The sequence below is a fragment of the Equus przewalskii genome, chromosome 1 (assembly GCF_037783145.1).
Source record: "Equus przewalskii isolate Varuska chromosome 1, EquPr2, whole genome shotgun sequence".
In the NCBI taxonomy this organism is placed as follows: Eukaryota; Metazoa; Chordata; class Mammalia; order Perissodactyla; family Equidae; genus Equus; species Equus przewalskii.
Genome location: NC_091831.1, coordinates 37,780,612 through 37,798,791, shown reverse-complemented (window position 1 = coordinate 37,798,791; position 18,180 = coordinate 37,780,612). Strand labels below are relative to the sequence as shown.

The 18,180-nt window shown below is 39.7% G+C and overlaps 1 protein-coding gene across 2 annotated transcripts in view; it reads right to left on the bottom strand.

Annotated features, from left to right (window-relative positions):
- The window catches only part of HTR7 (5-hydroxytryptamine receptor 7), an 80,074-nt gene that overhangs the window by 6,146 nt on the left and 55,748 nt on the right, over positions 1-18,180 (bottom strand). Inside the window, exon 2 of one of the 2 annotated variants that reach the window (XM_008532204.2) lies at positions 3,286-4,044. In XM_008532204.2, coding sequence (XP_008530426.1) covers positions 3,286-4,044 — 759 coding nt within the window. Of the gene's footprint in view, positions 1-3,280; positions 4,045-18,180 lie in introns of both variants that reach the window. The other variant, XM_008532207.2, reaches the window with a different exon arrangement.

Below are 18,180 nucleotides of genomic sequence, written 5' to 3'. Positions count from 1 at the left end.
ACCATGACTGGTGGGCCAAATCCAGTTGGCCGCCTGATTTTGTAAATAAAGTTTTATTGGTACACCACCATACTCATTTGGTTACTTGTGTCTGACTGCTTTCTCACTACAAAGGCAGAGATGAGTAGTTTCAGTAGAGACCTCTGGCTAGCAAAGCCTAAAATATTACTGTCTGGCCCTTCACAGTAAAAGGACACTGACCCCTGTCTTAGACAACAGGAAAATAATACCCAAGCCTCCACACTAGCTGCAGACACAGAGGCAAATATCCTTAGACATAATGTTAATTTACTTTTATAAAAGACACAGTAGCAAGGAAGTGAAAAGTCCTTTTGAACACAGATTTCCTCAAATCCTGGCCTCAAATCCAGCTCTAATAGTCCCTACAGGTAAGACTTTGGGAAAATTATTTGAGCTCCCCAGGCCCTTGTTTTGTCATCTTGGGAATGGAGATGAAGAAAACCAACCTCTCATAAAATTTTAAGGATGAAGTGATAAAATTCACAGAGAGTGCTCAGCATAGTGCCTGGGAGTGGATCTTCAATAAATGTGGATTACTATTTTAAACTGGAAAACCTCTTTGTGTGACGTTTAAAAAATTAGCATTTTGTGAATTATGTGTGAATTATTAGCTAAAATAATCAATAAAATATTCTCCAGTTCTTGACTGTGTAGGAGGCATACAAACATAGTGGTATTTTCTAGTTCAAGACCTCATGTGCCCTTCCCTAGTTTCTATACTGGCTGCTTAACTAGACCTCCTGTCACCAGGCTTTCTACTTTCTCTACCCTTCTCACTGCTGCCAGCGAGACTTTCCTCAAACAGCTCTCTCAGCGCGTTACACCTGAGAACTGAAACCAATATGCTTTCCTGTTCCTGTGCTAAACAACTTTTGGACTAGGCAAAATAACTGAGCTATGTGTTCCAGGAAATAGTTGCTTCCAAAAGATGAGACTGCACACCGACTAAAATAGCTTACTTATCAAGACTAGTAGTTTGCTCATTAATACTGGCTTCAAGGCCCTCACTTAGCCGTCCCCACCGATGCAAAGCTATAGTGTCATAAACTCTGCCCAGTCCTCACGGGCTCCCCACCTTAACATCACCCAGCCCAAGCCCTGCAGCTCTATCAATATCCTTTCCTTCTTTCCTCCATCTGAGAAACTACCAAGACTCTGTCAAGGAGTTGCCCTTCCACGCTGCAGTGCGTCTAAGAAACTTAACTTACTTCTATTGACAAGTTTTTCTAATTGTCTTCTTAGAGAGCTGATGGCTACAATGCCCAGCTCAAAAACATTCAATAGCTCTTCGCTGCCTACAGAATGAAATCAGCCGACAGGTAGTGTTGCACATGGTTAAGAGCACATGCATGGGGGTGATTCATACCGCATTCACCACTTAGGGGCCATGTGATCCTGGGTAAGGTCCTTTATGGCCCTGAGCCTCAGTTATTCTTCTGAAAACTGGGGATGCTAGAAGCACCTACTTTCCAGGTAGAAAGATGTATAGCATGTAGTAGATGTTCAATAATTGTTAGCGATTATTAGTTACATTTATCTTCTCTTATGTATCAGGAACTGTACTAGATTCTGCAACTAGAAATCTGACTGAGACACAGCTCCTTCCCAGAAGGGATTTAGAATCTGGGGGGCAAACACTTGCGGTCAATTCAATAAGAATGTTACAGTCCTGGAAAGATCCCTGGGAAGACAGATCGCTCCTAGTGCATATTCCAGAACCAAAAATTGCATTCTTTTAAAAAATGTTTTTGAGTTTTTTATTGTGAACAATTTCATATGTACAAAAGAGTATATATATAATAAAAGAGTATATATAATAAAAGTGAAAATGAATACCTGTGAAAGTTACACTCAGGTCAAGAATTAGCATATCTGTAGTCCTACAATTTTGAGTTCCTAGGACAAGAATGTTGATCTCTGGTTTCCCTAATCTCTGTTAGGGATGTTTCTGCTTGCTTCATTCTAGTGAAGTTAGAGAACAGGCTGAGTTCCTAGAGGTTTCCAGAGTCATCTGGAGAGTGTCTGAGGTTTGGAGCCTCTGGAGTCTACTGTAATCCATGAGGGCACTCTGTTACCCTCCTTGAGCAGGGCTGTTCCCCTGAGATAGCTGGGAGCATAGAGGTGCCCTTTGCCACATGTATTATACACAAAGAAGTCTAATATATGAAAAAGGTATAGATGTAAGATTCAGATGATGTGGGATCTAGACCTGGTGATGCCACTAGCTCACCGTGGGACATCTCACTCTCCAGGTCTCAGTTGACTCTTCTGTCAAATGAAGGGCTTGGACAAGATGACTGAAAGGTCCTTTTCAGCTAGAGTGGTCTGCGTTCTCTGATCTATTCCCTCCTGCCAGGTTCAGGGAAGAGCAATCTCCTCCTCTCTCATGTGCAACACTAAGTTGCTTTCTCTCTCACCAGCACCTTCCATCTTCTCACTTCAGTTTCTTTCCCCACAGCTTTCAAACATGAAGATGTCACCTCTACCTCAAATTTAAAGCAAAATCTTGATTTGACCTGCTAACGACTGTAATTACTCACTGTCTCTTGTACAATGCCAAATTCATTAACATACGGGTTACAGGTGAAACGTCCATTTCCTTATCCCCATTGGCCCTTTGCCATCCTTTTCCAGATCCCAACATCCTATTGCAGTCACTTGGAAAGTCACTAATGCCTCCTAAGCAAACTCAACAATGATCTATCTATCAGTTCTCAACTCCTAAAAAAGAGGGACAGCACTTCCTGAAATCTCCGTACTTTTCAAGTCTTTGCCTCATCCTGGCATCTCCCCACACGAACGACTCCCCTTTGTCCCAGGCTGCTTCCTTCTAGCCTGTGTGGATTTGCTTCCTTTTTCAAAAGAATTTATCGGTGAAGGATGAGGTCATCAAAAAAGTTTCACCGGATATAAGAGTAATAGCAATGAAAAAGATAATGTTACAAGAAGTGGAGATATAAGGACACAATTTGGATGTTATTTATGGAGAAAGGACAGGAAACATCACTTCCTTTGTCATCAATCACATCAACTGCAATTCACCAGCAAACCTGTGTCAGCTTCCAATCCAACCACGTACCTATCTCTGGCTTTTGGAATTCTACTGGATGGAGGACTGGAGTCCATAGCATTCTGAATTCAAATCTGATGTGCTTAGTAGAAAAGAAGCTAGCCACTGATTCAGGAAGCTTTCTGCAATACATTTCAAGAAGTTCCATGAAAGGGTTGGGGGGATAAAAGGAAAATGGTGATAAATGACCTTACAGCACAAACTCGGGTCTCTCCGGCCTCTCAGCAAGCTTCAGAGCCTCATGCATGCCGGCAGCGGAGAGCTTCCGGTTGATGTTCCGGTATTGGCACTGGAGCAGGCTGCGATAGGTGGTCCTCAGGTCCCGGTTGAAGAAGGCATATATAAAAGGGTTAATGAGAGAGTTTGCATAGCCCAGCCACAGAAATGTCCGCTCCACCCACAGCGGGATGCAACTGCAGGCAGTGCCACAGATGAAGGGTCTGGCTGTCGAGAGGAGGAAAAACGGCAGCCAGCACACGGTGAAGGCCCCGACGATGATCCCCAGGGTGGTGGCTGCTTTCTGTTCCCTCTTAAAGATGGAGATGTTTTTCCTTTCGTGTTTGAGCAGTCTCGAAAGGTTTGCACACTCCTCCACCTCCTTCTGGAGCTTCACCATGCCGTTCAGGGCGATGATGCTCTCCGGCTCCTCCAGGCGAGGGAAGCCGGGGAACTTGTGTTTGGCGGCGCTCTTCCTGGCGGCCTTGTAAATCTGGTAGTACATGAAAAGCATGACGGACATGGGGATATAAAATGCCACTGCGGTGGAGTAAATCGTGTAGCCAAAATCCTGGCTGATCAAGCACACCTTGTCATCGTTGACATTCTGAGCCCATCCGAAGAGCGGGGGTAAAGTGATGGAGGCGGAAAGAAGCCAGACGGAGAGGATCATCTTCGCCATGCATTTCCCATTCTGCCTCACAGGGTACGTTAGCGGCCTCGTGATCCCAAGGTACCTAGGAGAAAAACAGAAGAACATGGGACTACTGTGATCACACTGATCAACCAGGAAGTGGCAGCAGCCAGACGCTGAGCTTTATACCTGGTAGTTCCAAGCCTCACCCACAGCCCTCTACCTAGGCATCCTTATTCACATTTTGCAGAAAGGTAAACCAAGGCTCTGAGACGTTACCAATTTTATTCTGAGTCACACAGTCAGCTGGAGGCACCGCCACAATTCAGTCTAAGAGCCCTCTGCCTATAACACTAGTCTTTTCATACCTTGTAGCTTCTCATATTCCACGTAGTCAGTGACCTAGAGAGTAAACATTTGCCCTCTCCCATGACACTGCCACTGAAATCCGCCAGGAATAAAATGTCAAGCCTGACGTGGGATGTTGTGACACATCCTCACAAATTAACCAAGGTCGACCACACTCTGATGTTACACACCCACTCATCTCCTTGGTTGTCTTAATTCAGGCCAGCTTCTAATTCATTTTAACTTCCCATGTGCACTGTAGTGAAAGCATTTCTTTAAGATTACACAGTTTGGGGAGATATTTAGGAAACCCTAGGGTTTGGGAATGGAAAGTAGCAAGTGATGATTTTTTTACCCCCAGAAACTTCTCACACAACAGGAATGTCAGAGGAACAATCTATAAACTAAAAACAGCCTGCCTCGTCTCTCCTATCTTGAGAAGGATCATAAGAAAGGGCACAACTCTGAAAAATATTAAATAAACCCATTTGTTTCTGTGCTTAGTTCTATAGAGAGAATAAATATTTCTCCGTCTGTGTTATCAAGGATTTGTAATGCAAAAGAGACTCAGCCAACAGAGAAAACGTATACAGCAAGATGTTTTCCAAATGCTTAATAGTTTTCAGCTTTCCAAAGCTGTTATCTCCTCTGTATTTAACAGTCTTAGTTTCTATTTTGGGGAGGATGCAAAGAGCACTTAAGAAGCCAAGACAGGTAAAAGCTGGTCATTTTGTCGGTTTTTTACTTCATTTATGTATATAAAAGATACACTCTTGAAACACGAAAAGGTACAGAGAGTCCCTAGCTTAACAAGAGGCTATTTTCTGAAAGTCTGCCAGTTGGTAGGTTGGAATTTTTAAAAAATATATTTTTGTGCTTGAAATATCCTCCTGTGCTATGCTTAAATTATCCCACAAAAGTCGAAAATCATGCTTTCATAATGAAAATTAGCATCTCTGCAACTTTTACTACAAGGCAAAACTGAAATAGAGTAAAAAGGAATAAGCCAGATTTGCTTATTCGTTGAGAATATGTATTCATTCCCTTGACAAATATTAATAGAGCTCCTTCTATATGCCAGGTGCTGATTAAATGTTGGGGATATGGCAGAGAAGAAAAGAGACAAAAATCTTGAATGCAGGCACAGGGGGACATCATGTAGGGGCTGGATGGGAGCACTGAGCCTCAAGGTAATGCTGAAGGGACTCCTGATCCCGCCCAAGGAGTCAGGTGTTGGTAGCAATGATCCTTATTTCACAGCCTCTGCCTTCCTTTTTCCTGGAGGAAGCTGACCGGAGGGCACTAGCCTTAGGTTTATCAGCTGTAATTACAATTATGTTTTGGCTCCCAAATAGAGTGAAGGACAAGAAGGGGAGACGTCTTCCAGAGAATGCAAGAATAAGGGCTGAAAAGGAAGGGAAAAGAGAGAAGGAGGTAGAAAGAAGAGAGGGAGCAAGGGAGGAGGAGGAGGAAGAAAGAGCGGAAACGGAAAAGAGAACGAGAGAAGGGAAGTATGATGTAAGCTTTACCTTCTGTGGAATTATCTGCAATTACCTGAGTTTTAAGCTATGAGGAAAACAATTTAAGAAAAGGAAAGGAAAAATGTAGATGAGGAACCCCGGTGAAGAAAGGGTTGGAACTGACTGGAAGCCCACAATAAAGCTGATCCCTGTTCTGAGGTTGAATGCAGAGGTTCTCTTAAAAAAAAATTTTTTTTAAAGTCTCCCTCTCTTTGCTTTGGTTCAGGAGCTCTCACCAAGCTTTTCTTGCTGGAACTCCTTAGCAGCTCTCTCCTTTTGGACCTAGTCTTTGCTCTCTCCCACCTCCTGTGGACGTAGCCTTCTGGCTCCTTCCTTGGTTCCCAGCTCCCCCAGGCAGCCTTTGCCAAGACTTGGACTTTGATTATCTTCTCTCTTTGCCTGTAGCCAGGAGTATAAATTACTTGTTCCCAAGCCTGGATCTGGCTTCCAAGACACCAACCCAGACTGGACGTCCAACAGGAGCGAGGTTAGTTCACACAGTTCCCCAGGTGGCCACCAGATGGCAATGTCAGACCACTTTACACCTACTTATGGGAGCGTGGGGATGCTGGGTAGTTAGACCAATAGGTGCTTGCTGGAAGGAGGAAGGATTACTCATGACAAGAAAAGAAGTTATATTTTATTTGTGGAGGTATGCAAAAATTAGCAAGCCTGGAATTCACACGCTGGTAAACTATTCTTGAAAAAGTCAGTTCAGTTTTCCATTCGATTCCTTGACATTTTCCTTACTGAAACAGAGATTTATGTTTTCAGGCTTAATTAAATACAGCCTTTCTCTTGTTCACACAAATATTATAGAATTCACAAAGATTAATCCTGAGAGATTGAGTACCAAAGTTCATCTCAGAATATTAAATAATCTTGTAAGAACAGCATGCTTATTCATTCTAATATACTTAGTCTGGCCCATATTACATTTCAGTGATGAATTGGTCCATATTCGGTCCTTCCTGATATACAAATTATATTCCATAAACTGTCCTATTTTAGGCTCCATTCTTTAATGGTCTCAAGTCATGTTCTATAGTAAGGTAGTTATATTTACTTCTTTAGTCTCCTGGGTAGAACTTGGTGAGATTTTTGAAGGCTAAAATTAATCGAAAGATGATTAGAAAAAAATATGAGTGCTCATTAAAGTGTCTGGAAATAAAATAAATAAACAAAAGTCAATAGGTTTTTTAAGAAATTAACAATTAGAAAATATTATGGAAGAAAATAATTCCATTCACTGCAACAATCAAAAAATTAAGATATCTTGGAAACTATTTTATCACGGCCAAGGCCTATATGAAAAAGACATAAAATGCTACTGAGAGACCTAAGAAAATGCTTGATTCCATGGGGGAAACAAAGAACCTTTTTTTAAAATAAGAAAACCTAGTATTCTAAAAGTGCTAATTTTCCATCAATTAATCTAAAAATATTATACAACTCCAGTTGAAAACCCTAGCAGGGCTTTTGCTAGTTTGACCAAATGATTTTTAAATTCATCAAGTAAATATGCAAAGATAGACAGAAAATCTGAAAAAGAAGAAAAATGAAGGGATAGTTATCCTATAAAAAATAATATAAAGCCAAAGAAATAAAAACTCAATAATAATTATTCAGAAATAGAGACATCCATGCAACAGGTCTCAGAAATAGATTCAAACATGTAAAGGAATTCAATATAAGAAAATTTAAGAGTCATTTTAAGTCAGTAGTAAAAGGTCAAATATTCATGAAGTCTGACAACTGGCTAGCAATTGGGGTGAAAATAAAACTGGCTTGTCTTTCTCTGTATTCAAAAATAAATCCCAGATGAAACAAAGATTATCATGTAAAAACATTAACCCAGACTACTATGAGGAAATACAGGTGAGGATTTCTGTAATCCTGAGGGACAAAGGCCATTCTTAACCATGATACAAATGTCTGAAACTACAAAATGACATACTGATAAATGTTTGATGAAAATTTAAGCACAAAAACAAATTACAAAATGACATTCAATTTAATTTAAAAATCACTATGTGCAGAGTTAAAAGTCAAATGACAAATCTGGAGTCCAAATAACCATATCCCAATATTGACAGATCTCCTACACGTTAATGAGAAAAAGATAACCAATCCCAATAAAAATATTGAAGCAATTAACCAAACAAGAAATAAGAATATCCAAAAGCACTTGGAAATATGTACAACTTTATTAATAATCAAAGAGATGCAAATTTTTAAGCAATGACAAATTTTTGATCATCTGTCAATGTTTAAGAAAGACAAAATGCAATATTGGGAAAGTGTGAAAAAACAGGCACTCTATCATTTTGCTGGTGGGAGTTTCAAATGAGGTAACACTTTTGGAGGATCGTTTGGTAATTAACATACTTCAGCACTGACCTTTTGGACCAGCAATCAGACTTCAATGACTCCGTCCTAAAAAGATAATTGTACAGGTGCAAAATGACTAACGTGCAAGGATGTTAACTGAACACATAACGGAGGGAAAAAAAGATGCAATCTAAACATCAACAGGAGACTAAAGTATAGTATAAAATATATCATGTAACCATTAAAAATTAAGATGCACATATCTATTTATTGACATGAAAACAACAGAGAAGTGGATAGAAAACAATGTCTAGTCCTCAAAGACAAGTAATAGAGGGGCCACCCCAGGGGCATAGTGGTTAAATTTGTCCACTCTGCTTTGGCAGCCTGGGGTTCGCCAGTTTGGATCCTGGGCACAGACCTAGCACTGCTCACCAAGCCATGCTGTGGCAGTGTCCCACATAAAATAGAGGAAGATTGGCACAGATGTTACTGCAGGGCCAATCTTCTTCACAAAAAAGAAAGAAAAAAAACAATTCTAACCTCATAGTGATCATGTTAGCTGCTTATTTCAATCCAATTCAATAAACGTTTGATAATTTAAAAAAAGGACAAGCAATAGTGTCATATATTGTATTAATCTTTTTATGTACAACTAGGTGTTTCTGAGAGTGCATGTGCTTGTGTGTATACTGAGATGTCTAGAAGAATATCTACCAAAATATTAATAGGAATTTTATCTGAGTTGTAGAGATTTGAGTAGTTTCTAAATTTTCCTTTTACTTTTTTATTGCTTAATTTTCTTCAATCTGTGAGAATGTAAAAAAAAATACTGCCATTTTAATTTTAATAACAAAATAAAAGATTTAAGAGGATTCTTTATTCCTAAGTCACCTAAGTGATTTTGGCAAGAGACTATCTGGTTCATAAAATCTTTAAAAAGCTGATAATTAAATCTTAGATTGTTTCTATTTGATTAGCTTGTCAAAAGTGTTTTATTACATCCATAAATTTACACAAAGGAAACAGAACTCATTGGCATTTAAAATCCCATAATTACTATATAAAGTAATATTAGTATTCAGGGAAGTGTTTGTCCAAATTATACATTTGTCCTTCCAAATCTTGTATAATATAAACCTTACCTTTGAAGGAGAGAAAAGAAAAAAGCAACCTAGATTGCTTCTGAACATTCCCTAATATGCATGGTTAATATTTGTCACACTTACATTTTATGCTCCCTGTTAATTAGAAAGCGGGGTGCTTATAAAGCCTTCAGAATTTAACTTTAAAATGCATACAAATGTTAAAATACAATAAATCTCAGAGATAAAGACACCAAAGTATTATATAATTGGGAAATGCATGCAACTCACATTAGGGGTTCCAATAAAGTAGGGGTTGAAGGAAAAGAGGATTAGCGAGTTGCAATCTGCATAGAGAGGGATTAGAAAGCAAATTAACCCTGCTGCCTGTCTTCCTCTCTAACTGTATAGAAACTGTAGATAACGGCTCTTTAATTCAATGGCTTCTCTTGAGTTTTGTTGCTATAGCACAACAGTTTAGAGGGTAAAAGAAACCGAGTAGAATTTCCCTGAAATACAGTGGTTTTTGGAGTGTTGGGCTTAAAAAAGCTGTGCTCACTCAGAAAACCTCTTCCAGGAGACTTCCTCCCGTACAGTAGGTGAAACCCACTGGAATCTCCAGCCCGTGTCAGTGGTCCCCAAAGGTGTCCAATTATCAGAACCACTGAGAAGCTTTTGAAACACATGGATTCCTGGGCCACCATCCAGACTGCCTTTCGAGCAGGTCTGGAGAGCCAGGGCTTTGTATTTAGGACTGACTGTTGTGGTTCTTCATCCCACGGCCCACCGTCAGAGCGGCCAGCCCCCGTTCAATTCCAAGGACTTTCCCCTCATCTATGAAGGACTTTACTTCTACTTTATATACTTCAGATTGATGGTTTGCTTCCAGTTTGGCCTAACAAAATCATCTTGAGTCATGTTTCCATTGTCTCGGCTATTAGTTCTATCTCCCAGGACTGTGCTAAATGCAAATGAGGTAAGCACAGTTTTTATGTCTTAATCAAGCTGTAGATTTAAAAAAAAAATGCATGATACACAACAGGGTTTTGCAAACTTTTCTGACAAGAAGAAGTAAGAATAAATATTTCTCACATTAAGAAATATATTTTCCACAGTCACTTAGTACAAATACATATATTTACATACATAAATAAGAAATTGAGCCATACATGTGTGTACATACATTGTAGTATAGAGATATAGATATGTGTATGCTTACATATAATGAAATTGAAACAAAAGTTTCACAATACCATACTTACCATTACAACTTGCAATTCACTCTCTTCTATTGTATGTTATTCTACTTCAGACTTTTCAAATGCTTCTCATAATGCACTAAGTTAATTTCATGACCCAATAATGGATCATGACCCAAAGTTTGAAAATTACTGGCCTTCAATAAACACATGAGAAGATGTTAAACATCATGAGTCATCAGGCAAATGCAAATTAAAATCACAATGAGATATCACCAACTCTCATCAGAATGCTTAAAAATAATGATGATGATGATGATAGTAATAAAAACTTTAATGGCAAGTGTTTTGTGAAGATATGGAACAACTGTAAATCATACACTGTTGGTGGGAGTATAAATTGATGCAGTAACTATCTGCAGAAACTATTTCTTAATATCTACTAAAGCTGGATATATATATCGATAGATAGATATAGGTATAGAGATGTATTCTAGGACCCAGCACTTCTTCTAAGTAGACAATGAACAGTCAGGAAAATATCAAAATGCACGTACAAGAATGTTCATAGCAGCACTAAAATAAGATAACTCCAAATGAAACCAACCCATTCTACAAGAACAAAATGAGTACACTGCTACCATGGTAGAATGGGTGCATAACTTGTACTATATTTATACAGTGGAATTCTCCAAAACAACCAGAATGAACCAACTACTGCTTAATGCATAAACATGGATGAGGCTCACAAACATAATATTGAGCTAAAGAAGCCGAAAACAAAAGAGAACGTACTGTTCAAAAACAGGCAAAACTAACCTATGGTGACAGAAACCAGAATAGCGACGACCTTATAGGGAGAGGAAATGTTAAAGGGTAGCAGGGTGTTTGAGGAAAATCTGGAGTTCTGGAAATGTTCCATTTCTTTATCTGGGTGTGTTACATAGGGAGGTTCACTTTGCAGAAATTAAATGAGCTGTGCAGTTATGATTTGTGCAATGTTCTGAACGTGTATCAATAATTTTATTTTTAAAAATTAAAAGTCAAGTTTAAAAACCACACTGGACTTACCACTTGCCATTAACCTAGACGTTGACCTGTTCTCTAAAGCCATTGTTATAATGGCATTCTGGTATGCTTTTAAACCATTTTCATCAGTGTTTCCAAGCTATAATTATAGTCAGGACCAGTAAATAGTCTAAATTCCCCACTCTGACCTCATTATCAAGGAAGAAAGTGGGCAGAAGGGGGAGTGGGGGAAGAAATAGCAATGAAATTCAACAAAATTTGGAACAGAATAACAAAAGCCTCCTCTTTGTGAAAATAAATTATAAGACAAGAAATGAGAGTTTCCCCTTAGAGAGAGAATCAGACAATTAAAATAAAGCAATCACTTAAATTTAAAAGTACTTCTAAAAAATTCATATACTGCATTAGTTTACTGTTGCTACATAATTAATGACTACAATTTAGTGGCTTGAAATAGCACCAATACTCTAAGTGTCCTCACAGTTCTGTAGGTCAAAAGTCTGGACACAGCTCAACTGGGTTCTCTACTCAGGGTCTCACCAGGCTGAAATCAAGGTGTCGGCCAGGGCGGAGGTCATATGAGGCTCAGAGCACTCTTCCACGCACAGGTGGTTGTCAGCAGAATTCAGTTCCTTTAACTGTAGAATTCATGAAGGTTACATCTTCAAGGCCAGCAGGAGAGCATCTGCTGTAGCTCACAATCTCCCTGATCCTGCAACCCTTTTGAAAAGGGCTCACTTGATTAGTTCAGGCCCACTGACATTCAAGGGGAAGGAGTGATATATACCTTCCTTGTGTACTGAATCTCTGGGCCACCTTAGAATTCTGCCTAGCACCGGCACTTGGTGATAACAGAAGCTACGGATACAGAAAATTTTCTGCCAAGGGAGCTTAACGAAGACCTATTTTTTACCCACTCAACTTGAGACAAGCCTTGGAGTAAGTATAATCCTGTCTATAACTCTATCATTAGGCAGTTGTTTTCTGCTGAATTTTTCTGTCATTCAATGCAAAAATAGAAGGTTTCTCTTACTGTCAACTCGGGTTTTTACCTACCTAATATGTAAAATTCTTTATGTCTATCAAAAACTATCAAAGGAGTTTTAGATAATTACAGAAAGTCGTGAAAATGAATACTGTAGATGAATAGTGATCCTGAATCATATATGGTGTTAATCACTTCGGTTGTATCTGAATTTACAGTAAACCCTGAATTTTCCCACCAATTTTATTCCTCAGAGAAAGAGAGAAATGAAAAAGCAAAGAGTGAGCCAAAAATTTACCAACAACAATAAAACAAAGGAATGACAAAAACCCTTAACTAAAAACTTCGAAAGGTTACAGGCAGGGAAAAAAAGAATGTATTCTATTTTCTGATAGCATTAAGTGGCTTCTAACCCCACCCCACCCCACCCCACCCCACGGAAGCAGTCCTGAAGAAAAAGGGTGAGTGAACACAATCCTCAAAATTCTGACTAGTACCCTTTTATTTGGGGAGAAGCAAACTGGGGTGGTGAGAAGCCAGCCTAAGGAAAAGCAATGGAAAACCAGCAAGAACAGGAGCCCCAACAAAACATTTCAGCAAAAGGAAGAAGGATCACCAGATTTTGTTATATTTCAGGACACTGGGCTGAACTGGGAGATCCACCAAGGTCAGAAGGTGGGTAACCCTTAGTTTCGTGGAATATGTTCCAGTATAGGACATTTAATGAAAATTCAGAATAAAGAACAGTCCTGCATTAAGGGCATGACTCAGGTGCCAGGAGTCTACTCCCTTCGCTTCCCCCACCCCTACACCTTCAGCCTCTAGAAAAGTGAATACAATAAATAGTAGCAGCCTAAAGGGAGAAAATTAACTGACATCAAATAAGGCAGAATATCAAGGAAAATTCAACCACATTATATCTGAAGAAATATTAACATTTAAATAAACACCCTATGTTAAGAATGAGCAAGATGAGGGGCCGGCCCAGTGGAGCAGCAGTTATGTTCGCACATTCCGCTTCTCGGCGGCCCAGGGTTCACCAGTTCGGATCCCGGGTGCGGACATGGCACCGCTTGGCAAAAGCCATGCTGTGGTAGGCGTCCCACGTATAAAGTAGAGGAAGATGTGCATGGATGTGAGCTCAGGGCTAATCTTCCTCAAAAGAAAAAAGAAAGAGAAAAAAAAGAATGAGCAAGATGAAAACAAATGTCATAGCAACTATACTAACATGCTACAATAACAACAACAATGGAAGAAGAAAGTAACAGAACATGCATAAGACTGTTGAAGAACCAAGTCAAGAAGAAAACACAACCCTTAGAATAGAAGCAATTTTCTTACAAATACTTTTCACTGTAAAGGACTTTAACAAGTATATGTAACCACTAAAGCAGAAGCTCAAAGATGAGATGTTAGAACAGCAGAATGAGATAGAAAATGAGACTGTAGAGTTAAGGAAATAAATTGAGGCCAAAACACCACTAGCGCAGGTCTAATAGATAAATTAGAAGCAGCTGGGAATAGAACAGACAGACCTGAAAAGCAAGCCAACGGCATGAAGTAAAGGCTTGAGGTGATAATAAACAATGCAGAGAGAAAAATTTATTCAAGCAATTAGAAGATGATAGACAAGGAGGACACACAAAGATAATACGACATAAGGATAACCAGTGCTCCTAAAGAAAAGAACCCAACAAATGGAACAACAACAAAATGTAAATAGAGGTGCAATGTGTAAAAAGCATTCAGAGATATAATATAGGACTTTTTCCTTAAATCAATGAAAGACCTGAATGTTATGATCAAAGGGACATATAACATAGTTGGAAAAAATGACATAGAATTATTATCAACAAGACCTATCCAGGCAAAGTTATTGAACTTCCAGACATGGAAAGAAGTATGCAGGCATTGGAATGAAAAAAGAAATAAATAAATACATAAGGGAGGAAAAAATGGGGCTGATTCTCAATAGCATCATTCCATAACAGAACATAATACAAAAATGTCTGGAAAGATATTTACGTTAACATTGTACCTGTTGTTACAAAGTCAACAAGTAGACATTCTCAAACATGACAGAATTTGCAGAATATAGTCCCCATAAACCCTTTTTTGGGGGAAAAAAGACAAAATTCATCCAACCAAAGGTGAATCAGAATGAAGAATTCAGAACCACAGAAACCATGGTTATCAGTGAACTTGTTTAAATGCAGAACTAACACCTGTGGGAATTACATTAGAAGAACAGAATGTAAATTTTACAAAGTCAAAATTATAAACCACAAGAATCAGGAGGTGAGGGAAGTGGTGTAGGATACAGCATTGGAGTATTAACCACTTCAACTTTACTGTCTGAAATTTTCACATAAGTTGATATAAATCCAACTTCTTGATGGTGTTCATATTTTTCCCATAATCTTCACATAATCTTTCAGGAAATAATAGCTCTAAAATTAATAGCTCAAAGTTTTTACTTCCTTCTTTTTGATTTTATTTTTCTTCTTTTAAATTCAAGTAAACTCAGTTTTAAAATTTTGTTAAAATAACATGTATATTATGATGTCATAATTTTTTATCTATCAGTTTTCTATCTACCTGTCTATTGAGTCGGCCAACCAGATAGCCAGCCATCCTCCTAAGTGGGCATAAGAATAGAGAGACACCTAAAATGATACTCACCAAATGTTAACGCTGGGTTTTTTCCTGCATGGGGAAAGTTTAGATGCTTTGTTGCTTTCTTATTTGTATTTTTTACAATTGCTTGAAATTTCTATAATGAGCACATCTAATTTTCAGAAAAAACTATTTCTTTAAAATATTGCAAGCCCTTTTTTGAAACAATGATTTCAGCCAGTAATTTCATTCAGCTGCCAGTTGGTCCTTCTTTACAAATCTCTCCATGAACTTGGCAGGTTTGGAACTAACTGTTGATTTAACGATATTCAAATTTTCAGAAATTTTTGCAAATCATCTTTGCCCTCTAAATTCTTATTAACTTCTTGGATGGTGAAGGAAATCTTGGCAGAAAGCTGGTTCTATGCATCCTAATTGTATAATCTCCTAATGAGCCACGGTGGACTAAAGATAGCTATGCATCCTTTGCCACCACTCTCTTTGAGAAGTAAACACTTCCCTGCTCCTTTCTTTTGGGCTAGCCTTGTGACTTGTCTTTACCAAACGAGAGTAGGGTAGGAGATGCTGTGTAACTTCTGTGGCTGAGCCTTAAGAGATCTGCAGCTTCTGCCTTCACTGCTTGGAAAACCCCCTCTTGGAAGTCCACGATGCTGCAAGGAAGGCAAGCTAAACATGTTAAGAAAGAGAGCACCACGTGGAGGAGCACTGCGGAGTCAGACATGTGAGTGAAGCCTTCTTGGACTTTCCAGTCCAGCCCAGACACCAGCTGAGTGCAGCCAAGTGAGTAATCCCACATGATGCCATCTGGAGTCAAAGAACCACCCACACAAACTCTGCCCAAATTCCTACCCACAGAGTGAGGAACAAGAATAAATAAAAATAAAGTTACAGGATGTTTACTATGCAACAGTAGATAACTGAGACAGGAGACCAATGCCATATTCTCCTAACTAGCACACAATCTTAGAAACTAAATTTGCTGGCAAGCACCTCACCTCATTACTAGGAATGAGTCTGTGCAGTCACCCTGCTTTAACTTAGTACCTGCAGCCCTTAGAGTTGAGCCACAAACACTCACTGGTGTTTGAAGCAGCTCCAAGGTTCATTGCAGGCCTGCTTTCCTTTTGACTCCATCTTGATTGATTCATTTATTCATTCAAAGAACACATCCTGAGCATTTACGACATACCAGGGACTGTTATAAGGACTGGGGACAAAGCAGTGAACAAAACACAAAAACCCATGAAGCTCACAATGTGGGTTGGGGTGGAGAGACAGATCTTAAATCAATAAGTAAAAATATATAGTGGGTCAGATAATTATAAGTGCCATGGAGAAAAACAGAGCAGGGGAGGGGAACAGAGAGTTCAGGGTGGGGCTGGGGGCGAGCTGCAGTACAGGTTTGCAGTGTGATCACGGCCTCGAAGCTCTTGCATCTAGACCTCCCAGGCTAGCTGTTTGGACACAGCTTTTCCTTAAACCTGAGATGGGCTTGTCCCTCTAGGTTGAAGTCTGCCAGTATCTCAAGCAGGAATTTCCTACCTGGGTCTTATTCAACAGAACTCAAACCCTCCCCCTGGAAAGGGCGTAAACAGCACTGCCTTTGGGCCTACGTTTTCTTCCCTCCTCTAGGGTCTGGCTTCTCAGTTATTTCTTTCTCTCTCTCTCTCTAACTTTTCAAGTTCACAGGTTTGTTCTGTTCCATCTATAGATACAAATGTCTGTGTGGGTGCCTGTGTAGATACTGTGTGCATATATTATATTCCACTCCATGGTGCTCCATCCCTTGTCACCCCAAATTTATTGAACACATTGTCTACCTCAGCTGCTTTTATTTCCTACCCACCCACTTCTTTCTGATTCTCCCAAAACCCTGGCTTCCACCCCCATCATCCTAAAGCAGTTTACTCTAAAAATCCACCTCCATTTTAGCCAATTCTAATTGTTTTTTTTTTCATTTCTGATAATTCTCTATTTCTCTTCTCCCTGCAATGTGATTGCAGAAGGCCCGGTCTTTCTTGAAATGCTCTCTACTCTCAACTGCTGTGACACTGCCTTCACCCACTTCTTTATCTTAGGCTGCAGAAATACGTACCATGTCCATGTAGCGGCTAGATGATATTCAACATCAAGATAAAATGAAAACAGTTTAAACCATGCATCAGGCAGATCTGGTTCGAATTCTGACTCTGTCCTTTTTACTAAAGTACCCTGAAAAAGATACTCTGCCTCCCTGAGCTTTTGTTGCCTCGCATGTAAGAAAGGGAAAAAGAAGATTATCTCATGGGTCACTGTGATGATTAAATGAGAACATGCATGTAAGGCAAGGCTCTCACTCCACCCACTATCTTAGAGATACCCAAAATGTATAGCTGACCTCCTTCCCTCAGAACCCCACTTTAAAGAAAGGGACTGGCAAATAAGGCTGCAACCTGAGTCAATCCAATAGGAGAGTAAGAGGCTGAAATACAAAGCATGCAAGAAAGAAAGTAAAAATAGAGGGTGGTTATGCCCTACATACAACAGAGCATAGCAGCTAGAGTAGGTGTCTGTGGAATTCATTGCCATGAGAGCTGACTGGACCTGAATTGGTGAAGTGGCAGTATGAATGGAGAAAAGAAGACAGAAGCAAAAGACATTGTTGAAACAGAGTATACAGAACTTGGAAATGGTTTAGCAAGGGTAGGGAAAAGGGACAAAGACAAAAGAGGAGGTGAAGAAGCTCATCAGTTTTCAAGCCAGGGTGACTGGAAGATGTGGGACTATTGTCTGAAATAAACTGTCCTCAATCCACCTTCCACCCCAGAGGCCTCTGAGACAGCTCTCACCTAGATCACTGATGACCTCTCTAGATCCAGTGGATGTTTCTCCATCCTGACCATGCTTGATGGCTCTGCAGCCCCCAGTATGCACTCACTGCCTCCTTCTTGAGATGCTTCCCTTGGTCCCATACTGCCACAACTCCCAGTCCTCCCAGCCCACTGCCCACTCTTGCCCAGTGTTGTCTGCTGCCTTGTCCTCCGCTATGGGGTCTTCATGTTTGGCATTCCTCAAGGCTTGGTCCTCATCCTACTTTTGCTCTAACTATATTCCCTAGTTGATTAC